At 37.1% G+C, this 25,657-nt stretch overlaps 1 protein-coding gene across 7 annotated transcripts in view; it reads right to left on the reverse strand.

Moving 5' to 3' along the window:
- KMT2E (lysine methyltransferase 2E (inactive)) overlaps positions 1-25,657 on the reverse strand; it is a 64,477-nt gene that overhangs the window by 23,792 nt on the left and 15,028 nt on the right. For all 7 annotated transcript variants that reach the window (XR_008448182.1, XM_054056392.1, XM_054056393.1 and 4 more), the window contains 11 exons: positions 22,917-23,101; positions 13,887-13,998; positions 13,311-13,540; positions 12,022-12,101; positions 11,164-11,223; positions 7,135-7,307; positions 5,868-5,906; positions 4,053-4,265; positions 2,584-2,714; positions 1,339-1,456; positions 1,067-1,176 (listed from right to left, as the gene is read on the reverse strand). Coding sequence is in view for 6 of the 7 variants with exons in the window: in XM_054056392.1 (XP_053912367.1) it covers positions 1,067-1,176; positions 1,339-1,456; positions 2,584-2,714; positions 4,053-4,265; positions 5,868-5,906; positions 7,135-7,307; positions 11,164-11,223; positions 12,022-12,101; positions 13,311-13,540; positions 13,887-13,998; positions 22,917-22,987 (1,337 nt within the window). In the remaining variant the exon portion in view is untranslated. The remainder of the gene's footprint in view (positions 1-1,066; positions 1,177-1,338; positions 1,457-2,583; positions 2,715-4,052; positions 4,266-5,867; positions 5,907-7,134; positions 7,308-11,163; positions 11,224-12,021; positions 12,102-13,310; positions 13,541-13,886; positions 13,999-22,916; positions 23,102-25,657) is intronic.

Raw genomic sequence — 25,657 nt, forward strand, 5'->3', positions numbered from 1 at the left:
TTTCTCAGGTTGTCTTCATGTGAGGGAGGTAGGAGAATATCTAAGGCACTTAGCAGTGCAAGGTATCTTGACCTAGTCTGAACCCAAGTTGATTAATACATAACTAGTCCAGGTTGAGAAACAGTGAAGGCATGTCTGCACAACACTGCACCCCAGCTGACTTTGGAGCAGACCACAGAGAAGTGCATTGCCTCAGTCAGAAAAATGTGAAACAGCTGAGGAATGCTTCTGGACCTGATCAGGTGCACATACAGAATTAGGCTCCTTAATGTTTCGGTTCCCAAGGTTAGTATTAGCCTAGGTGTTCCTGCACCATGTACCTGTACCCTAGAACATTTGCTACTAGCCAAGAGAAATAATTATTAGACTATATCACTTAAAGCCCTTATTTTGCCATCAGAGTTCAAAGAGGTGTTTGAATTATAGTTCCTACATGTGTGAATGGAATTTAACCAATTATTTTCTTTACCATTTCAAAATAATGCCTAGAAATAACGGCAACAGTTTATTAGAGCTTTCCCAATCCATCAAAAGAGCAGCAGTTACATTCAGGAAAATGTGTAGAAGGTTACAGAATCTAAAGGCACTAAGCATTCAGTGTATTTGAACATTCTTAATTGCATATTAAACAAATATGATTTAAAACTAAATTCCACAGACACTGTTTTCTTGACATTACACTACAGAGGCACGCTGAACTAAATACAGCATTACCAAATAGTGCTAGATTTTCTTCCCTCTACTCTTCTCATACTACAGGACACATACATACAGATACATTTTCATAGTACATCTTTATTCATATTCATCTAAGTTTGTATTTTTCCCACGACTTGAAAGCAACTGCCACACTGCTGAAATTAACAATGATTTGTAGTAATAAAAATAAAGAAGAAACCTTGCCCCCTGTGTTCACCATAAATACACAAGGCTTAAGGAGCCCTGTATTATTAAAGCATGCAAGAAAGTAAATGATACAAAACTAAAGATACAAAACCAAAGCCACTGTACGTTGCATCATAATTTGATAAGCATGTGTTTTAGAACAGCATGCTCAAATACTTACCAATTTCCATAATCAAAATCAAATGCTATAGTAATCTCTGTTCCCTTTGGAATGTTATGGATGGAGTAAATATAAAGATGAATCGTTCCATCTTCAATTACATGCCTCACCTATATCCAAGAAAACATCATTATATTATTACTTTGTTTGGTTTTTTTAAGTAGAATCTGTATAGAAATTGTAGGGATTGCTCAAATTAACAGTTTGGAAACTGAAGGAGACTGGGACTTCTCAGTAAATAAAACCTAGTTTAACTTTATGTATATACCCACCTCTGCATTTGGTGTACATGAACGCCTGATGAATCGAGCTTCATTTCCAAAAGTCCTTGCATCAACACACATTTCTAGCCCATGGAATTTGGAATAAAACAAAACAAATGGGTATGGCCTGAAAAAGATAAAAGAAAACTAGAGTTTTATCATTTTAAAAGATGGTAAATATCACCCATTTTTCACATTAGGTAGCTCTGTAATGTGATGTGTGGTGCAATATACCAAATTTGTGGGTTAATCCGAGAACCACACGCCTATATTTAAGCTTCATGACTCTTAACTGGTAGATTATGTATTCTCAGAATACCAAGCCTGAGTTACAGCACCAAATGCAATTCTTCCACAGAGGATCTAAAGGGAGGAACAGCAATAGGGCAAGCAATAGACGATGGAAGACACAAGGTCAATATTCTCTACCTTTCTTGGATTTTTCTTACGGCAGGTCCTAAAATTAAACTCAGGCAGAAATTTAGGTGCCTCACAGAATCATCTTAAAAAAACCAGAATAAAATAAGACCTGCCCATGTCTGCCTAACACCTGTAGCATAACAGGCACTCTATCCCTCTGAAGAAAGGGGACATCTAAATATTTTGCCAAGACATGCTTTTGCCAAGACGTGCTTTAAGTTCTGCTATTACATGTGCCAGGGAACTCTTCCATCTTTACTGAGTAAAGCTTCTGTGCCCTCTCTCCTCAAATGGGCCTCTTGCAACTTCCCAAGTAGTTATGTCTGTGCACTTCATGGCAGCAACTAAAAATGATCCACAGGAAGAAGGAAGCAGTCAAGCATTGCTCAGTCTGGCAGTAAAATGGCCCCAAGCTGACCTGTGTCCAATTCCATTCTCAGCTTGATGGACTTAAAATCCACTTCTCTCACAAAAGAGTGTCTCTGCCATCAACTTTTGAATTATTTTAGGAAGGCAGAACCTGTCAATCTCTGGTTTAAGGTGCACGACTACCCAACAGAGAACGTAGGAATCGTGTAACCACAGAAGAACAAAGAGGAAACTAACTCCCAAACAGATCTCTAAGGATATGCAAAAGAGAAGGGAGATACCAGATTCCAGCTGCAACTATTTTCAGTACATGCAAGACACTGCTGCTAATTATGACCCACAAGAGTCTGGCAAAACAGTTACCTTATTAAATTATTAAGGTACTAATATTAAATTATTAAGTTACCTTATTAAAATATTATTTTAATATTAAGTTACCTTATAAAATATTATTAATAAACAAACCTTTTAAAGAAATAGCCATTAGCTTCAAACTGGTCTCTCAGCATGAACTTTCCTCTGTATTCAATAATAAGTGCATCAGGAGGCAAGTCTTTGGCAGCTTTTAGAATTTTCTTGTTTTTTTGCACGTAGCTCTATAAAGACAGAAGTTATTAATGAACTATGACGTTCAACCATTTTTCCACTATTATTAACAGTAGATGATACTTTCACTACTGAACAATTCTATATGAACCTTTTCATAAGTCCCTCCTTTTTATAAGTCAACCTCCAAAGTGATTCAACCAAACTGTCCTATTCTTGTACCAATGAACCTAGTTATGAATTTAGTTTCAAGGAATATTTTAGTTAGTTCTCCAGTACATCGCTGAAAAAACAATATATTCATGTTTTCACAAATCAAGTACTATATCCCTTAGCGCGCCCAACTATCACCACTACTAGGATGAACTGCTGCACTCTTTTGCCTAACACTTTGAAAAGGCTTAAATTCCTTCAAACAAAACAAAACACAGAAACATAAAAGGATGGTTCATAATTCATCCAAGGGAAAACAAAGCAGAAAAACAACAAAATAATAAACCAAGAATCCTGAGAGAGTGTCCAAATTTGTTATTTCCATGTCTTTAGATAAGAGAGTGGCTTTTAATTATAAACCAAGGCATACCCTGACAATTAATCTTAACTCACACCTCTCATCACTGTCAGTGCCAATCAAAAAGGAAGTAGCATCTACATAGGCAAACTCTCTGTAAGCAGAGACATTTCTCTAAGGATGGTGCCCCATAGGCCATGATGGTCTTTCAAGAAAAGAAGCAAAGATGCTTCCATTGATCCACTACTGTAACTACTCCTCCAGATTTCTGCTACAAAATGATAAGGTCTTTCATGGTTCTGATTTTAAACTGGTAAGTAAGGAACGTTAAGGATACAAAAAACATGGCACAAGTTCTTCATGAACTAGAAATTACAGGATCACAAGAGTAAAATCAAAACAACACTGTAACAGAGTATCACCTACCATCAGAAACATCCTTCACAGAGTAGATTTTAATTTGCTAGTTTGAGTACCTAAACATCCAGAATGAACTTATCATAACTTAAGCAAAATGTGGACAATTAACAAGTTGATCAACATTGTGAAAAAAACACACTCCAACTACAATGGCTTTACCTACTCTAACCACTCCTGATATTCCTCAGAGTAGATGAACAGCAGGAAAGTTTACTGCATTATGCTCACCGCAAAAGACAGCTTAAGGACAATCCAATGCTCAGGCTCTGACTGACACCTTAGGTATTTTTATAAGAACTGATACACAAGTGTAAACATAACCAGGAGTGAAACAGGATGTATGAAAGTCAATTACAAATTCTGAAAAAGCTGTTAGAACTCAGACTGCTAGGTCTGATGAAAGAAAAATCAGAAAAGGAATGGGAAGGTATAAAACCAACATGGCACAGCTCACTACCTCTACTGGAGGTTTGAAAATCAGATTGCTGGTGTTGACTTCTTTTTTGTCGTTGCCATTGCCTAATCTCAGAGCTATTTTTTGTGCCTCCCTCTGGACACCTTCACTGTACTGGTTATTATTTGCTTCTTCGTAACGATCCATCCATGCCTTGATTTTAGTTTCCCATCCAAAGTTTGTACTGTCAGTAGGATCAATCTCTGGAGCTGAGCCCTAAAAATTAAAGTAAGTGACCAGACCAGGTGAGAAACCAGATATTAAAACAAACAAACAAGAAGTTTACAACAACACATAAAATGAAGAGCAAAGGTTTGTCACTGATTTACGGTGCTTTTCTTCTTAGGAAATCTAGTATAAAATTCTGTATTACTTAAAAGCACTGAGTTGAATTCAGTAGCACTACATTTGTCCTTTTATCAATGCTATAATTTCATAAGTATTACCCAACTTCAGGAACACACTCCCCCTTAAATAGGGATTCTAGTTTTCAGTGGGATGAGAATGGAGACTGACTGCTTCCTCCCACAACTGCACTGCGTCATGAATCTGAGTGCAGGAGTTGGAGGGTCAAATCTCCCTTCCTACTCAACTTTTGTGAATATATACAAGTATTAAGAACTCCAGCTTCCATTCTGTAATACAAAAATTTGGTTTTCCCTTTTCAGCTTCAAGGGCCATGCTGTATCTTTTTTCACATCTTACTAAACTTTAGTAACCCTACACCTCCTACATTAAGGTTGTGACTAATCTCATAGGCTTTGCAAAGGTCATTTTCCTCCCCTTATCAGTTCCCCACTAAACAATTTTCTTCTGCGGTGCTTCAGATCCTTTCACTTTTAAAGAAAGTGCCATTGTACCTCCAGACCTCACAAGCAGCAGGAGGCTGCAGCCAACCAATGCTCCTTACGGACAGCAGCAGCCAACCAACGCTCCCTTTTCTATCCACCTGAGCAGAGACACTATTAAACATTAATAGAACAGCAAATATTTCAGCAATTCAATTTACCCATTACTGATTACATTTCTTTTGTGCATCAAGAGAACCATATACACAAACAACATTAAAGAAGCTGCAAAGCTAAGAAAATGATGAAAAAATGCAATGGAACCTTACAAACACCATATTCAAAAAGCACAAAGTAGAGATTTTCTTCCCCAATTCTGTCCTCACTATTGGCAGGTCACATTTTACTCATTTCAAGTATAAATTGCATCCCACTTGTTTTTGTATGTCCTAGGGATGAATAAACTATGGGAAAAACCTAGGTTTTCATACCATGCATATTTTTACGCAGAAAATTTAAAGACTACTATAATACTTAAATCTTACAAAGCAGATATCCCAACATGACTCTGTAAACTATGCCAGCACTAGTAAGCAGAGTCCCACCAGATGAATACACACCAGTATGATGGAGCAGATCCACTAGTTAAGTTTTGAAATGCAATATACCCATTTCATTATTTTGATGCTTAGAGCTATGAAAAGCTGGAGCTTTTAAGTTCAAATGAAGTGTGCACTCAATTTTATTCCCTTGCACAGCACAAACAAGCCCCAAATCCTCTACTGGCTCCTGAAAACCAAGTATTCTCAGAATAAAATTTTACCCTGCACTATTCTGGTTATCTTTACAGGACATAAAGATGTAGTGCTCTTGCCTTCATTTAAAATTACTATTATGCATACGTAGTACATTAGTCATTATGAGTATTTTAGTGCTTAATATATAGCCCCAATTGCACTCTTAATACTTTGTATTACTTAAGCAATGTATAATTAAGGTTTAAAACAAAAATAGAAAAAAACCACATTACCTTTACTCGTGAAGATTTCCTGGACCCTTCTCGAAAAGCCTGAAACAAGATTAGATAGTTATATTCTTCGGAGGAAATACAAAATCTCTTAAGAAATTTGAAATCTACTCATTAATTGAAAACATTTAAATGTCAACCATTCTCAATAAAACACACAAGATGACAACAATACAAGAAACTACAGTGAAATCTCAAAGCTGCAACAGGTTACATCTCAATTCAGCATTCCAAGTGTAAGCACATACTGGATGTCAGAGCTGGCAGTCCAGCTACCCTTACTGTTCTCCCATATTACAACATGGGTCCCAAGAATTTCAGAATTTAAGGCAAAGTAACTGAAAACTTACTTATGGAACACCCAATACTTATCAGGTAAATCTGTAAACTGCCCACATCCTTCACTACACTATTTATGGAAAGAGGGCAGGGCGAAGCAGGAGTCATGGATGTTCCATAATGTTAACTTTTGACAAACCTGTTAACAGCAAAAATCTCTTGCTTTAAATCACATCACACAACACTGGGGCTAAGAAGAAGAAATACATGGTAGCAAGTTTACATTCAGATCGTGTTCTTCAAAAGGAAACATTTTCACTCAAGATTCAAAAAAAAGACACTGGCAACTAATTCTGACTTCTGGCTTTAAAGGACAAAATTCTTAGCCAAGCCAGTGAAACTGAACTGCAGAAACAACCTCCTTAGTCTAGGAAATTTTATGTACCAAGTACTTTACTTCTTAGGCTTATTATATTTGTCTTCACATATCTTGTTTACACCTATAGCTAAACAGTCTAATGTCAATAACCTGTTTAACAAAGTAAGTCAGTAGTTAATCTTCTGACAACATACTTCCATACAATTTCAACTCAAATAAATGGACATTAAGTCCTATCAGGACAACTTACAGCAAACACTTCTGAACTTAAAAGCAACCACAACTGAAGACTTTCAGACACATAATACTCGGGTCTCCAAAGCATGTTCTGCTCCACCTCTTAACTGCATCAAGTAGTTCAGTAAACGCAATCCCTCCTTACAAATTCTGCCTCGATTATATAATTGAGCTTCTATGACTATTAACTTGAATTGAAAGGAAGCAGGGAAGACTATCATTTAATACAGAGTATTATATTTCAACCTCAACTCAAGTAACAGAATACTATTAGTAATAACAGTCCAATTGTTAAAACCAGTATCTCTTGCTAAGAGATGTCACATAGCTATAACTTATAACACAGGATTACAGAAAGAAAATGCATTCACTTACTTTTTTACATTTTGCTATGTTCTGTTCCTTCTCTCCACTTTTTTTCCTTTTCTTATCATTGACTTTTGTAACTCTTGTAGCAGTTAAAGTAATCGTAGTTGGTGTATGTTGAAAAGCAGTATACAGTTCCACAGGAACCTCATCACCACTCTCTGTTGCGCTGGTATCTCCATCTTTAAAACAAAGAACATTCTGTAAATTATCAAATACTGTAGAAAGAACATGCACTAGTGACTCTACACCTACTTTTAAAAAAAACAAAAATGTTTCATGACAAAACGCTTCAAGCACTCATGCAAAATTCACCAACAGTTGCAACAGCATGAAAATGAATGACAAATGAGAAGCTGGTAATTACAAAATGCTCGTAATGCCAGGTGAAATACCAGATGAATTCCATTCTTTGAACAGAATTATCATATTCCATTACAAAAATGGCAGAAAACTGGTAGAAAATGTATCTGTTGGCTCATTCACTTTTATATAACTCTTTTACTTGTACTAAGGCTTTACAATTCTCTCAGATGACTGTATTCCAGAAGGGATTAAAATTACTGACTGCCCAGCATTTCTTGTGAAGCCCATTGATCAGTCATGTGGTAAGTACATAATCAACTATTTCAGCTGCTACATGCAGTGCCAAGTGCCTTTTTCAGGGAAAACATGTCAATTTAGCCAAAAGCCTTCTCTCCTCCAAATCCCCCAACACATTCTGCTCCTCAGGGTAAAGGGAAGTCTATTTTACTCATTAAGATAAGATTGTACACAAACTATAGATATTTTTCCTCTGTGTTGTGCACCCCACAGACCTAAAAGCTAAAGCCTGAAATCCAGCATACATCAGCATTTATGTCAGACAAATGCATTTCCTGGACCTGAAACAGGATTACCCTAGTTCTGTCAAGATGAAAGGCTGTGAAGTAGGGGAAGGACTGGAAAAGAGATGGTGCACACTGATAGCAGACCGCTGTTCACATATGCTCAGTGCAGACTTCTTGGATTTTAGCAGATTTTACGGATACTCTGCCTTCAATAAATCTACTTCAGGCTAAGCAAAACTTGTTTTTGAACTGCATAGGAGCAGCTTTTACAAATACTAAAGATAGAGCACAGAAAACATTCCTTCTGAGATCAGAAGGATGCTGCCTCCTTACTGATGCACACAGCAGTCCTAATTCTCAAACCTTCTTTACTAAATAAAGAACTCCAGGTACTGGTTTACTCTGGATTTTACTGCTCACAACATTACTTAACAAGAATCTTCTGTGCTTAGTACAAAATTGAACTTCACCACCTGGCTGTCCTTTTGAAACAATTTATTAGGCACATAACTATACTTTACCTATCCTAAGCTGAAAGGTTTTTTTTGATTTGTTGACATCTCTCACTGGGGGTATTTACTGAATTAGATAAAAAATTACACAGAAAGAAGATATGTCTAATCAAAGAAGAACAAATAGCAGACTAACCAATCACTGAGAAATGAAAAACCAAGGCTCTCCTGAAACTGTCAGTGTCTGTACTCCATACGCTAGGGCCTACAGAATCATTATGTCACATGCAAACAGCTCTCCTTGCCCCCACAAAACACAATGTTCCTTAGGGAAGCAACATTTCAATATCACTGTCTACACTGTGCCCTAACTTACTGTAAAGAATAATTACCACAACTGAACATATAATTACACAGAGCTGTTTCGAGGCACTCCTGCCTAACCTACATAACCTGCTTTCACTTTGAAGAGCCTTAGTAACTATAGCACTAAGGGAAGATTTTGCATCTTGGAAGGCAAGACACAAACTGTCCAGACTTCACAAGAAGTTATGAAGTTATAGGCCCAGACTCAATTTTCCCAGCAACTGATTTCATCAGCAGCAACTGATTTCATCAGCAACAATTTCAAGCCCAGATAGCTTGAAGCTATAGCCTTGAACAAGTTACACATCTGGATGCTACACCTTTAAAAAAACAAACAAACAAAAAATGAAACCAAACCAAGAAAACAAAACTCAGATGTCCAGGACACAGTTGACTAAGGGCCTAACAAAGATGCTCACTCCAATGACCACAGTACGAATCCAGCACACACCAGGCTGCCTCAGAATTACACCTTTATACCAAAACCACTTGATGCCACTTTTGCTTTCCCTATTTGGAATCACCTATGAAAACTGGCCATTTTTACTACACCTCATGGAAGACAGTTCATACCCAGCACTACTTTATATCCGATCGAACCATGTAACATTAGTTAACATGCAAAAAGTGCATTAGCTGAGCAAACGTACTGGCTAAATGAAAAATTAACTACAGGTGCACGCACTCATTCATACCGAGTTATGTATAATAAATCATAGTAATTAATACTGCACTTCAACTGAGTCTTAGGCTAAACAGGATTAGAACAGTATTAGAATTTATCTTTGTTTTTATTCTGTTCTGATACTTAATATTTACCATCCAGTATTTCTTTTCCCACTGAACGCACAGAACAGATTTAAAAGACCAATCATTAGGATTAAGGAGAGCCTAACACTCATTTAAAAGGTAAATCTCTTCAGCTTCTGCTAAGACTTTGACTCTCTCTTCCCTCAAGTTTATAGTAAATGATCAGATGGTGTGGCTACAAATCCTAAGAGATGACATAAATAGCTCAGAACATCAACTTTCCCTATGTAAATTCAAGTTAATTCTTACTTAATTATCATATCACTTAGTGAACTCTTAACTCCACATGTATTATAAATGTACCTGCTGTATTATTAATTGAACCAGCAAAAATTTATTGTAAATTCTTAAAAAAAAAAATAAATGTAAGTTACTCTACCCAGTAGGTCAACCAAAATTTTACAAAGTAAGTCTGGTTTTGTTAAATGAAAACAGACAGAACAACAAAAACAAAATCGTTGCGGTGTTCTAAAAAAGTCATTAATGCTTTTAAAAGACTTAAGCCAGCTTAGCAGCAGACAGCATAAAGTGTCAACCGCACCAAGAAGCGCTATTAAGCCACACACCCTTCTAGGTCACATCTCACACATAAGAATTCTGTGAAGGCAGGAGGACCTTATCTATATAGTATTTTAAAAAAAGGAATCCTGATACTTCAGACATGATTTGAAAGTAAAACCTATTAAGTTTAGGAGGATGACTTCCTCCCAAATTATGACTTTTGTAATAGAGCCTCAAAGTATAACCTGGCCATCAAGAGATCCATGACACATTTTGGTAATGGCTGAACAGAACTCTTGACAAGTTAGGCTGGCTGGAGTTTTGAAATTCTGTAAATGGTAGAACCGCTAATTTCATAAAATATAGACTGAAAAAGGTACTTGCATGACAAGCCTCATTTAGTTCTCAAAGACCAAAACCATCTCAGAAGATCACAGAACTGCACTGCCTAATTTCAGTGACTTTTTTCTTGTTGTCAAACCAATATCTGCCTCAAATCTACAGCCAACTATCAGAATCAGGACTGCCCATAAAACTGTGCAAGATTGTTTTAAATCTCAACTATGTAATCCTTACAGACAGGAATATCACCTGTAATTGAATGGTTTTAAGAGATTAACATGAGGATATGAGTACTCTATACTATGAAGGGAAAAATGAGAGCTGTGAAATTTTTTTTTTTTTTTCACAAAAGGAAAGTAGACTTAGCAACCCTTTTATTGCAGAAGAAGCCTGATCCTTTTCCATCTTACCTTCAGCAGCTTACTCAAAGTAGTCTCTTTACTGTAAAAGCTACATTCATTATGGTGAAACTTTAACAATGTTCAAAACCACTGAATTATTCTAGAAGGGTAGAAAAAAGGCACTAGTGACAACCTTTAATAAAACACATACAATTGACACAATTCTGATACGATGTTATTTTAGTAACAGTAAAGTCAAGTAAAAGGCATTGATCTACCAAACCTTAGATGATGAAGGTTATTGAAGCAGCAGGAGTCTGTATGTACACTCTTAAGTCTATCCAGTTGACATATTTTATAAACTTCACTAAGGAAAAAACTCTAAGCGTCACTCACCTGACATATTTTCCCTTTTCCTTCGTTGCAACAGCACTGCCCTTTCTTTATCTAAACTCCTGAAATTTAAAAAAAATTCCATTATTCACACTTGCACATCAATATATCTGAGTATTAAAAGAGCTTTTCCTATCTTCTATTTTCCATTGACTATAACAGAATAAACAGCAGACTTAGACGAATGTTTAGATACTTCAAAAAACAACAGTTGTGCACTATTCCATTCCATGTTAATGCAAAGCACATAAAAGTATTCAAATCACTTAAAACAAAACTCGATAGCTCACAGGACTGACAGTTGGCCCACGGATTACAGAGAAGCAGGCATTAAACCACTCCCTGCAGATTCTTCAAAACATTTGTCACAAACACAAAAAATATTCTACAAAAACTATTCCAACTATTTTTCAGAAATAAAAGAATTATTTATAGGTTATTAAATGTTCTATACACTCATCTTTTATTCACTATTTAATGAACAATCTGCAATGTAAGTTTAGATTCTATATCACAGCACAACTGATAACACTGCTGTTAGAGGTCCTCGATGCAACACGATACGGAATGGATTGCCTAGGTATCTGTCAGCCTGAGGAAGGATCCAGGAATCATTGCTATTTCAATAACCATTTCAAGGATTATCCCTACTGTCCAGTGATGCGTGAAACAAAGCCTACAGTGAGTAAGGGAATGGAGACTGGTAAGCTCATCTGCATGACAAGTGTAGCCTTCCTTTAACTAGGAATGTCAGGATTAGCTACCTGTTCTGTGTTTTGTCTGTTTGATTGTTCCAATACTGTCCTTTTTTAATATTCTCTACCAATCCGTTACTTAAGAGTTCAAACGAACCACTCACCTTTGGCTGACAACGTTCACACAGATATATGTCAGGAATATGCTGCCTGTCAATCCCCATGCAGTCAATGTGCTGCCAGACACTGGGGGGGGAAAAAAACAACCACCAAACCAAAATCAGTACACGTTAAAATTTTGTGCATAATATAGACACACAAAGCAAGAGCAAGCCATTCTTTTTCTCATCATGATATTTACCCAAACTGAATGCTGCCTAAAACTACACCTCAATCACTATCTTTGCCACCACTCTGCTAGTGGATTCTCTATTCCACTGTTCAATGCAATTCCCATCTTGTGGCTGTCTGTCTACTAGTGTCTCTCTGCTTCTTTAGACTAATTTCTCTCTTGGAAACTTTTCTCAGACACTGGAAATAAAAAATGGTTAATTAATAATAATAAATTAATAATGGTAAACTTAATAGCAAGCTTGTTATATAATCAGACAAAAGACTGGAGCTCAAAATTTACATTTTAATTAGCTGCAACAATAATTTCAGAAATATACAATGATCTAATTAAACTCAGTAGGGTTCATCAAGCATAACGAATGCGAAACTACAGACTAATACTGAGTAAAACCAGGAGAAGACAAATCTCACGTTTCTGGAAAGTATATAGTCTCTAAAAATTTCTAGGCATGTATTTCCAGATCAAAATATTCAATACCACTCACTTATTTTACTTTAATCAAGTAGGTGCTTAAGCATGAACACAGAAGTTTAAACATTAAACTTCAGCTTCTCCAGTAAGAATCTAGGTTAGTTTTTTCATAGTTACTAAAATTCTTGAAACTATGTCCTTTGAAAATTAAGAGTTTTTATCAGAAAGATCATCCACAGAGAAACCAGTACTGGAGAAGATCCTTTCAGATTATTTTGCAACCTGCAAGTTATTCTATATATAATTTAAGAAGATGCTTTATAACTTAGTACAGGTAGATTAAGAACCAATCCCTAGATCTTTATTTCACCATAACAACAAGTAACTTGGGCAAAATACCAAAGAGCTATCCCTTTTTGAGGGCAAAAAACCAGATACCCTTATGAAGTAACAATACACAAGTTGAGGTATGAAAAAAAAATTAAAATAAAATACTAAATTAAAATACTCACTGAACTTAACCAACTACCTTGCCTACTAGAAAGCCATAGAACCTTCAAAACTGTTTTGATGAAAGGAAATTTTCTATGATTCAACATAATTAAAACACCATTTAATTACACTTACTCTCTGTGCAGCTTGACATTTTACATAATTTTTACCCTTTTAACTGATTTAATATTCATTACCTGCATTTGTCACAACAGATCATGTATCCATCATCATGCGTAAAGCCACAAATGCATCTGGTAATATCAGTTCCGTAGCTTCCATCCTCTGATGTACTGATGGTGGTAGCACTGGAAGTTTCATCAAAGTTGGGAGTGGTAAATATGCCTACTTCATTCTTGCTTATAAGCACTGATGGAGGAGGAGAAGCTGGAGGCGTTGGAGGAGGCCGAGCACCATAGTTATGGTCCTAGATTTTTGTGGAAAGGCAAATTATAGCTCTTAAGTATTCATCCACTGATACTTATTTGCCGAAGTGAAAGAATTCAATTTCTAAAAAACTTCAGAGAATTACTCTTTAGTGGTATTTTTTAAATTTTGTTTCTGTCATTGCTCACTCCTGTTTTATACCTTCCCAACCGTATTTTATACAGAAGTGCACTATGTCCTGCATTTTGCTTCTAAACAACTCTGTGGTCAGCTTTCCCAACTCACAATAAGATATAAAACTTTTAGGCATGAATCAGAGTTTTTCCAGTTAAGACAGCAGATTTAACATAATCTATTTTACAGAAAACACTTAGTATGATACTTACTGCATAGGGCAAACCAATGTAACTGTGTGAATGCGAGCTGCTGGTATATAACTGGTGTGGATAACTGTTCGATTTTTCAACTACCACAGGGCTAGCTTCTACAGATTCTGGTCTGCAAGGTAAAAGACAGAAGAATAAATACAATTAATATGTAATTTATACTAACAAGTTACACTTATTTATTGCACAACTTCTCATAAATTGCCTGCTGTTCCTGTTTAAAGAAGCATACAAAAAGGGGTTGTGTATGAGAACAAGCTTGCACAACCCCAACTGCTCCCTCACTGCAAGACAAAAAAAATGGAAACCCAACCCCTCTTCTTTTGATTAAATGAAGTTTCTGAAGCAGCAGAGTAATTATGCCCCTGTAAAGTTACAAAATTGTTTCTCAAAAAACTGCATACTGAATCACCTGACATAAGCTCCAAATCTGGGACAGAAAACCACATTACACACTTTGTCGGGGAGTCATCAGTCTCTAGGTCCAAGTCTACAGAATTGTAACAGAAGCTACAGAAAAGGCTTCAGTTGATTTATGACAAAGGACAGAAGCAGTAATTAGGAGAGCTGCAAATTGGTACAGCCCTGCACTACCGCCAATCCTATTCAATTCTAAAATGACACCTAGTGGTAGTGTGAGTGCAATCATCCACACCAGCCAGTGCTCAAGGCAGCAGAGTATCATTTCTATAAACAGAAACCATAAGCAGGACGAATCTAACTAAAAAGGGCCATTTCTTTAAATAGAAAGGAAGAAAAAATTACAAAAGTTTAACAAAAAAGGGTTTGTACTGAAAGATAGTGCTTCTTTAATACATGAACTACGGTTCATATGCACCAAACCACTATACACAAGATAAGAAAGATAAAGGAATACTAAATAGGAAGACCTTTTGGAGTACAAGAAATTATGCCCTCATTACCTTTCTTCAGTAGTTATAGTCACATGTGCATGCAAGCATATATATATCTACGTGTGTATGCATACACACACACATATACATATACACTCTCATGACTGAGACACTTTTACTCAATAATTCAGATTTTTTCACTGCACCATATCATTCAAACACCTTAGAACAAACCTCAAATGAACTCAGAATTACCTAGCTGTTTTCTCATGTTTGGTGTGGCTGTTGGGTGCTTTTCTTAACACTGAAAGACAGGGCAAAATACCAGTATCTAGAACTGAGGTGGTTTTTTACTCGCCTCATCACTTGGACCTTGATCACTTTCTAATTTTAGTTTTATTATGCCTGAAGTTCCATCACAAATACCTTAATGATCCCTTGAAATGAGTTTTTAAATAAAACCGGTATTTCTGAATCTTAATTAAAACAGGTATCAGTGTTTTTTCTTAGATAGTAAGACTAAATAGAGGCTTTTTCTTATGCCATGAAGCAACGCTGGTTTGATTTAAAAGGACATCAGCAATTTATACTCGCTGGTAACATTTTTTGTAACAATATAACTAATCATTAGCTCTCTGAAAACAACATTCTGTATTTTTAAAAGTCTAGTTCTAAGCAACCTACTAACATCCTTGGTGGCCTGTTTCTTACTAGCTTTTCCCTATGTGAGGTTACTACATGATAAAATTGTTTAAAACGAAACACTAGTTCAAAACACTATGGGGTAGAGACTTTAGTTTCTAGAATTCAAAGAAAAAATGTATTTTTTTAAACATCCAACTCTAACCATCAGCAGCTGCCTTTTCTTAAGAGAGTGAGCAAACACGAGTGCACAAATCATGTGAAGTACTAGCGTTAGAAATACAACTTCTGACTAGCATGAGATAAAAAACAACACTGACAACACATGCCCTCCGTTACCTCATCAACCCAGAAAAAAAAAAATCCTCAGTTACTCCCTTACACCATTCAAGCTAAAAAAAAATTTACCCATGGTTTGTTGGAATTACCTTCTAAGTGGCTCAAAACTTGCCAGGATCATCAAACTCATGATTTAAAAAAAAGACAGAAGATGGAAAAGCTGTGCCTTTCCAACAGACTTGCCTTTACCTATTTACTGACATAATGCATTTGTGCAGTAATCACACACCATTCATGTCATCCAGTCAATCCTTCTGATGATTCAGGCAATCAAAATGCCAATGAGTCAGGCATTGACTATCCATCCATCACGGCTAGGACAGAAATTAACTTACCTTTCTCCTGTTCAAGAGGGTCTCCACCACTGTATTGATTCTACTGCTATTCTCCAACTCTCATCCACTGGGAAAAGCAGTAGCTTTACTCCAGTATTCTTATATACTATGTGTTCAATGCTCATGAGGCCCAGGTCTTGTTTGCTTAAATACATGGAAAATATTCACTTTCCAAAGCAAGAAAGCTTAATGATACAGGATGGGGTGGGGAGGCAAGTTGAAATTTGGGCACAATCCCCCCTTCGGCAATGCCACAATTAATTTAGTAGAGTTTCCTTCATTAAAATTAAATATTATCACAACGTAAACACCAGCTACTTCAAGAGAGCATTCAACGGAAGATAGTAGAATGGAAAAGTCCTAAAAAAGAGGTAATGGCTATTTTATCAACTGACTACAAAAATGTAAAATATATTCTAAATCTCTTGCAAAATATGAGGCAAAACAATATACCCTACTCCCTAAACCTGTTTCTACCTACTTTAGCAATTTATAAACCACATAAGAGAAGCAAGTTAAATATTTAGAAGGCGTAACAGCTGTGGGATGCAGAAGCATTAAGCTTCAAAAAAGAAAATACAGTAAATGTATTTATCTCCAACTATTGTAATAATCATAAACAAGATTCAGATCACAGGGTTAAAAAGGAAAAAGCACAACCTCACTTGAGCAAGGGAAGCCAGCAAAAGGGTGGGAGAAAATTAAGTGAGACAACATCAATTAAATCTTCGTATTAAGAAAGTCTTAAAATAAATACAAACTTAGAATCAGCTTTCAGCAACATTTTTTTCAAATGCTTATCCACGGGGACCACAAATTTTTCTTTAAACTATAACAGATGCTCACCAGAGCTCTGACTGTAACTAACTGTTACTGTTCCATTTATCCACGCAAATGCTAGAGCAGAAAGTTAATCATGGTAGGTTTCTCTTATGATCAACTGCAATTTCTCATAGCATTCTGCTTAGGAAACTGTCAGCCTCTGGCCTGGACAGGCACACGCTCCCCTGGGTGGAAAACTGGTTGGATGGCCGGGCCCAGAGAGTGGTGGTAAATGGAGTTAACTCCAGCTGGAGGCCAGTCACAAGTGGTGTCCCCCAGGGCTCAGTGCTGGGTCCAGTCCTGTTCAATATCTTTATTAATGACCTGGATGAAGGCATTAAGTGCACCCTTAGCAAGTCCACGGATGACACTAAGCTGGGTGGAAACGTGGGTCTGCTGGAGGGTAGGGAGGCCCTTCAAAGGGATCTGAACAGGCTGGACCGCTGGGCTGAGACCAATAGCATGAGGTTTAAGAAGGTCAAATGCCGGGTCCTGGACTTGGGGCATAACAACCCTATGCAGTGCTACCGACTAAGGGAAGAGTGGCTAGAAAGCTGCCTGGAGGAGAAGGACCTGGAGAAGAAGGACCTGAGAGATTGACAGCCACCTGAACATGAGCCAGCAGTGTGCCCAGGTGGTCAAGAAGGCCAATGGCATCTTGGCTTGCATTAGAAACAGCATGGCCAACAGGTCCAGGGAGGTTATCCCGCTCCTGTACTCAGCACTGGTGAGACCGCACCTCAAATCCTATGTTCAGTTCTGGGCCCTCGCTACAAGAAGGGTGTTGAGGCTCTGGAGCGTGTCCAGAGAAGAGCAATAAAGCTGGTGAAGGGGCTGGAGAACAAGTCTTACGAGGAGCGGCTGAGGGAACTGGGGTTGTTTAGCCTGGAGAAGAGGAAGCTGAAGAGAGAGACCTTACTGCTCTCCACAACTACCTGAAAGGAGGTTGTAGATGGGAGGGTGCTGGCCTCTTCTCCCAAGTGACAGGGGACAGGACAAGGGGGAATGGCCTCAAGCTGTGCCAGGGGAAGTTCAGACTGGATATCAGAAAAAAATTTATCACAGAAAGGGTCACTGGGCACTGGCAGAGTCTGCCCAGGGAGGTGGTTGAGTCACCGTCCCTGGAGGTATTTAAAGACAGGTAGACCAGGCGCTCAGGGACATGGTTTAATGGCAGACAGGAATAGTTGGACTCAATGATCCAAGAGGTCTTTTCCAACTTGGTGATTCTATGACTCTATGAATATGATACTCACCCCATAGGCAGTACAGAATGAGGATCCTTTTCTCCACAGAACTACAAAAAACTTTCTAACTTCGGCAGACAGGCCTGCCAACACTTTAATATGCCTTTTGCCCAATTCCTTGTTACCATCTTCCGTCCATCATGTCTGTGATTGACCTTAAACAGGAAACACACCCTCTAAACTATCTTTTGCCCAAAGGTCAGGGCCATCTTCTCAAGCAGAGTCACAGAGTTTTGTAAAGGAATACCTCTTGGTAAAATATTTAATTCTACAGCCAATTAAAGTGTGGGATACCACTTACTTTAAAAATTAATTAATGAATATTTTTTTAACTCAAATAGCAGGGCACTAACTACCCTATTGTGAATACCTCCCCTAATCTCACTATCTTATTGGCATTCTTATTGGTCATCCCAAAAAGCATGTTTCAGGAAGAAAAAGGGTAAGCATTTGGATTTAAAAGAACATGATGAAGTTTCCCTTGCTTGTATTTTTGAACACAGGTGAGGTGTAATACAGTAAGCTCATCAGTCTCCTGTGCACACCACACTTTCCAGCTTCACCTCCAACACACCCTCAGCGTCGAACTACAATAGATATTGATGGTATCTTTAGTTTTCACCAAAACTGAAATGCTTGTGTTATAATATAGTATATTTGAAGTTAGACCAAAATCCTAATAAAATATTACCATGATAAACCGAATCATATATTTTGTTAAGTGTTGCAGTTAGCAATTCAAAAATGTGTAAAATATTCACAAGGAATAAAATAAAAAGCATCCCCCATGCTATTTGGCTGCAATGATTTAAGACATTCCTGTAACTTGAAAACAGGAACATAGTATTCTCTCAAATGCATTAAAAAAACAAAGGTACCCATATTTTTAAAAGCCTCACAAATAATTTTTTTCTGCAAGTGAAACAACTCATGCTCCGGGTCATTTCCTACTGTTTGTACTTGGAAGTACAAAGCAAACTGAAAACATTCTGCATGTTGCCAGCAGGTGGCATTAGTGAGAAGTTATATAAGCAACACATGAGATCAGGTAGTTTACAAAACCTCAGTCTCTACAAGCTTATAGTTAACCTATATTAAGGGAATTAACTATCAACCATCCTAAGCAACGATCAGCTCTTCTTTAAGAAGTCCCATCTCCTGTGCCCCATTCCTTTTAAATACTGTTTTGTTTCTGACCAAGTAGTAACTTTAAAAAAAAAAAAAAAAAAAAAAAAAAAAAGAGCATCTTCTCACCAATACCCAAAACACAATCAGTCCTTAGAATTTGGGGCCATCTACCACTTCTATAAAAATGCAGGTATCCAAACTGAAAAGAAAATCTCACTGCAACTAAAATTTTCAGGGGCAGGTGGGTATCCAAGCTCTAGGCTACAAAAACTGAAAACATTTGTTGGGACCCCAAAATGCAACTTCTTGCTTTCAAGCATGCTTCAGCACCATCAATCTGCCACACGCCAGTTTGATAAGTCTAATTTTCAAGCAGTTCAGGTCTGTTTTCCTTCTGTACCAGCACAACTGAGCATCTGGCTGAAGGTCAGCTCAGATAAAAGAATGTTATTTTGTATCAAAAGAAGTATTTTCTCTTTCAAGAAACTTCATCTGACCAAACACATCTGATAGACTTCACTACCTAGACAACAAAGAACTGAGCACTGCTGCTATACCACAAAGTGGGTTCTTAGTGGGTTCTTGTAGCAGGCCCTACAAGAACAGGCTGGACCAATACCATCTGTAGGAACTGGAAAGCTTACCATTTGTCCTAAACTACAAAGAAAATATCCCTATTTCAACAACAGCAATGGGAGTGTAAGTTTTCATTTATTTAAAACTACAATGATGTTTATCATCTTTTATCCTGGATATTAAACTCAATACGATGATCTGTAACACTGTGGTTGTTAGGATTTTTAGAGACCTTGCCTCTAAAACCCGTATTTCGATACTAAAAGCAGGGCAGCAGTACCATCAATGGCATTTCCCACTGTGTACCTTATACTCATGTGCTAAGACAGACTAAGAGCCTCAAGTCAGGAAATGCATTCTGAACCTTCCAAAAATGGCTGGCTCTGCTTACTACTGCAACGTCTTTAACAGTATGAAGCCACACGTTAACCTTTAGTAAGCCTTCTACAAATAAAAGACAAAATGTATGTGTGTTCCGACTGTGGCACTACGAAGATCAATCCACAACTAGAAAGCCTGCTAATATACAAGGAACAAAAGAGACAGTGTGTTTCACCTTATTTTTTAAGAAGTCCAAGCCTTTTAATGAGAGTTATTCTCCACATAGCTATCTGCTACAATTATTAGAATTATATGTGAAACTATGTAATCACAAACTATCCACCTTTTTAATATGCTTATCCCTTAATTTGAAGCATGAAGAAAAAGCTCTTAGCACTAAGAGCCTGCACTATGCTAACATTTTTCCTGGGCTCCTTTCCTACATAACCAGGTTTGCTGTTCCCTCATACCTGTGTTTGCTCATGCTCCAACAACTGATGAAACAATATCAGACTTGTCAGTCACAATGAAGAAATTCCAGCTCCTCCCTCTTGGGAAAAGCCCAGAACTTGCTCAGAGACAACCTGTGATGACTACCAATACAACCTATGTGGAACATGCTACTCCTTGGAAGAAAAAGTACAAAAAAATTGTAAATCATAGATGGCGACAGAAAAAGTTTACAGCTATATCAGCTGGTAGGTCAAGGACACGCCTTCGTGCCACGCTTCTCTAGACAGTGACATGGCTTTTAAACCAACGTATGCCCATCATGTAACTATACATTTTTAGGAGAAATATTGCAGAGATTACATCAATTACCCAATTGCTAACAATCACTTAACGTGAAAGAAAACAGTTCCTAACTCAGTCACTGTGCCACAGCATCAAGCAAATATCACACTATGAACTCTATCTTGCTTATACTGGCAACTATATTTACTTATTTTAATTTCAGCATGGCATGCTGTGTCTGCAAGGAATGTCAGCAACATCGGGAATCACAACCTCCTCTAAACATAAAAGAAAACCACAGAAAAAGATAATGAAAACAGCTATGAATGGGTCACTCAAAAAAATTTCTGCACCAAGGAAACCAGTGTTTATGATAAGACAGAACAAAAATAAAACAACTTTAAAAATACAACGTCATAAAAAGCTTCAAACTTCAAATTCTTTGCCTTCTTCAGATAAATGGTGTCAAGTTAGAATAGCCTGTGATTCTTTGGATTCTGTGATCCATATACAGTAAGAGAAACATCCCTTTAAAAAGCTGTTAAGAGAGCTTTGCCTGCAGTGTGTAACTTTTACTTCAATGTCTGGAAGGAAAGGCATTTGCTTCTTAAACAGAGTAATATTACTCAGCACATGCATTCTAGAAAGGACTGTGTGTAAGCTACCTAAATTTGTGTTAATTACTCAACGCACCTGTTAAATGAAGGCCCACCTTATGAAATTCATTTTTGGTTTACAAAAGATTGCAAGAATGTATGCAAAACAAGTCTGTTCCATTCTTTCAATATCTAACAAGCAAATATTCTTTTGTGGTAACCAAAGACAGGTTAAGTCTTCTAACATAAGCAAAGAAAGGCAAAGAGTAACAGCAACTCAAATGGTTTAAAAAAAAAAAAAAACAAACCAAAAATCAATGTAATTTAAACAAATTTAACATTTTGTGGTTTTATTGCCTGTGCACATGCAAAGAAGTATACAAGACTGACTGTAGCTTGCACAATCACTATCATCTCTAACACCACTTCTAGTATCTTTATATACCCACCTCCTGCTGAAAAGCCCACCTGTCCGATAGCCTACTAAAGCAAACGCAACAGAGAGAAAAAAAAAAAAATCCACATACTATTAAGAAATACATAGAGGTCAACAGGACGATGTACCTACATACGCTGGCAAAAACTAACATCACCTTGGCCTTTTACCTCTCAGAAGAGCCAAGTAGCCCAAAATGATATTTCTCCTTGTAATATTTGTAAGCCAGGTCAATACTACACACATGCAAATAAGTTTGTCCAACAGGAAAAATCTCCGGGTGGAGATAAACAATACCGAAACTCTAGGTTATTGATACTCTACAGATTCAGGCACTACTACAGAGAAAAAAACCAAAACAAAGCAAAACAAACCCTAAAGAAAAATCCACAAATCCACCCCTCACACATATCCAGAAATTCTCTACATTTGTTTCGTGCAAATGAGGAGTTTCTTGAATTCAGGACTTTATTGGCTCTTTGTAATCCCTTATGCACAGTTATCTGCAGTTACTAACTGAAATAAATGATTAGCAAGTAAATTTCTATTAGCTTTTTAATATATAACAACTTCGAGAAGCATCTCAACTTTCAAATATAAGGGCACTCTTGTCCAATACCTACCACATTCCTGCAATCTACCACGACAAATGAAGTTACCTTTCAAACACAGGAAATAAAAAATATTTACATATAGTTACAGGGAAACTTAAATATAAAATATTTTAAGTATGACAAGCAAACCAGGCAGCATATGTATTTCTCCATCTGATAAGCAAGAAAAACATGCATTAGTAGAACACTAGCTTTTTTCTTTCGCTCTCTCTCAAGAGGAAGAAACTGACTTAAGAATAAGGTGACAGTTATTAAGGAATTAAAGATACAATAAAACTAAGGACACTTTTAAGTCCTCTCCAACTGTATTCAAAACATACCAACTAGAAAAAATATAAAATAAAGCAACAAAAAAGAAAACTTAAAATTATGCTCACATACTTACTCTGAGCCTGCAGCCATTTCCAAATAAGAAGTATCTGCTGTGTCAACCCCCAGTGGGATCACTATGCTCATGACGTTCGTTTCTGATAAATTCGATTACTACGGAGTCCTATGCATTGGTATCCAAAACACTGGGGCATGCCAGCCACAGTGCTCATTGCAAACATCTAAGTGCATCCACAAGCCCTGTGAAAAACAAACAGACAAACAAAACCACAAAAGACTGAGTCAGTTTATCTTAAAATCAGGCAACTTCACATCATAAAAAACGACCCAACACATCAAACTTACCTGTCATAATGATTTCAATGGTTTTATTTTACACAAGCAAAAGGAAAAGAAAACATCAATCTTTAAACGTTAACGTCAAACACCTATTTCAGGAATGTGACGATCTTAAAGCCCAAACTTAAGAATACTACAAACTGACAAAAGTAATTTAACTTGGTAATTTAAAAAAAAAAAAAATTCCTCACATCCAGTGAGGTGCCAATGATTCTATGGTAGACTTACAGAATGTGAAGTACATCTGCTTACTGCTCTACATTGTCAAGAGTCCAGTTGCCGTAACTTTCAATGGAAGCCTCTGTGTACAGGATTTTTCAAGTATTTTTTAGACAGTGTTGCTCACTTTTGTTTTGCACTTTGAAACAAGTTTCAACATCCACAATGAAGAGTAAGGACGTAAACAGCAACAGTGCCATAACTTCCACTCAGTATTTTTTTAAATCAAATTAATTCTAATGATTCACAATAATGATTATGAGAATCTCCATCTCACTGTAACAGGTTACCATCAGAAGATATTATAACCTTCAGGGGCCACCTCCAGAAGTGTGTTTTGTTCTTTTTAAGTAGCAAGCTAAAAATAATTAGTAGCAGGTTTTAATCACAAAGCAAAGTCACAATCTGCTTGACTTGCACAAGTGAACACAATAATCTGACCTGCATGTCAGTTATTGGTAGTCTCCCACCCATCTTACCGAGCTGGGTAGAACACCCAACCACGTATACGACAACAGATGTACAAAGCACCTCACCTGTTCCCATTCACAGATAAACAAACTAATGCATTTTTATAACCTAACGTAGACAACACTTTCCACAAGTGATCAGGTAATTGAAGCAAAATTCTACATAATGAAAAACTGCAAACTCCTTCCAAATCGTAGCAATTTCAAGACCACATGCCATTTTGCCATGAAGCACATACAGTGCCTTATAAATACAATCCTCCCATCTGACAAAGCGTAGTATCTCAGTTAAAGTCTACTAAGGCCGAGCAGTTTTACCATCAATATTATTTTACAAACACTCACCCTCGCCAAACGCTATATTGCCAAGAAAAAACTAACAAGCCTCCAGTGAAAAACATGGTAATGAAAAGGACTTCACAAGAGTCCTGTGGACTTAAATCAGAATTTGCTCCTTTTATTGATGAAGGCAGTATCATTAGAATGATAGAAGTGACATCTACAGGGTATCTCTAAGGTATGAGCTGGCACCAAGTCTTTAACTAAATTCTTACAAATCAAGTCTGGAAATTAACATCAAACATTTTGGCATGCTTTAAAGTGCTTAAACCTGCTACAGTCCAGTCTTGCTCCAGACAGCATTAGTTGTATTTCAGTCACATTGCATGTTACCAAATACAGTGAACTGGAAGGCAATCAGGCCAACCGGCTGTTAAAGTACCTTGCTTTCCTAATTCAAACAGAGCATTTTCCTATCAAATACCACAAATGTCAACCTGTATCACTAGCTATGCACAAGACTAAGGAAACAACAGAAAACCCTGTTAAACCAAAAGCAGGTATAGAATACTTTTAGTATGAGGTATAAAAGAAACCCCAAGCACCTTTTACAGCACCTTTTACAGAATGAGGTGCACTCATTCTGCCACCCACATAGCTTACTCTCGTAGGGCAGAACCTTGAACAGCCTCATCCACAACTTAAGAGGAAATATCAACTTACGATTTAGTTCTCTTCTTCTGAACAAGTAAAAAAATTATGTAAATTCTTACCCAATAAGTGAATGGAAACCATCGACATTTTTAGTCGAGGTAAATGCGCTACCACAGGCTAAGTGTTGTTCCACTACGAACTGCAGTTACACCTATACCAATAAAGAAGAGAATTTATTTTATGCTTGTAATAAGATAATTCTAAAAAAGGTTTCAGCCTGTTTCAAAGTAGATCTAAAAGGCATACTGGACACCACTGCCTGGGATGGAGATCCTCACTTCGAAAGACATTTCTCACACTTAAAACTGCTTTTAGTAGAGTTGTGTTTTTCCTTAATTGAATTTTCTTTAAACACTTCCGACCAGGTACGGTAACAACTGGAAATTAATGTCGACAAAAATTCCTGGGAGAATAATGGATGTGAAGAACCCACCTCAGACAGCTGCCTCATGGGCTACGAGGCCTGCAAACTCACATAAAACAACTGAGGTTACCCAATCATCACATACTCAAGTGACCTTTAGCGTCAACACAGAAAGAAGAGATGTGGTTACCAAATCTGAGAATCAAGTGAAATTTTGGGCTGCTTGTTTTTAAAGTAATGCAGAATAAGAAGAGCACACTGTGTGTATCTTTTTAGAGCTATGTATAGATAATTAATTGCTAATGCATGGCCCAACTAATGTTATCATCTCTGACCAAACAAATACATCACCACTTTTGTAAGAATAAAAAAGGGAGGGGGGAAGGGAGGGGCAGAGGGAAGAAGGGAGCC

Source organism: Cuculus canorus, chromosome 1 (genome assembly GCF_017976375.1).
Source record: "Cuculus canorus isolate bCucCan1 chromosome 1, bCucCan1.pri, whole genome shotgun sequence".
NCBI classification, from domain to species: domain Eukaryota; kingdom Metazoa; phylum Chordata; class Aves; order Cuculiformes; family Cuculidae; genus Cuculus; species Cuculus canorus.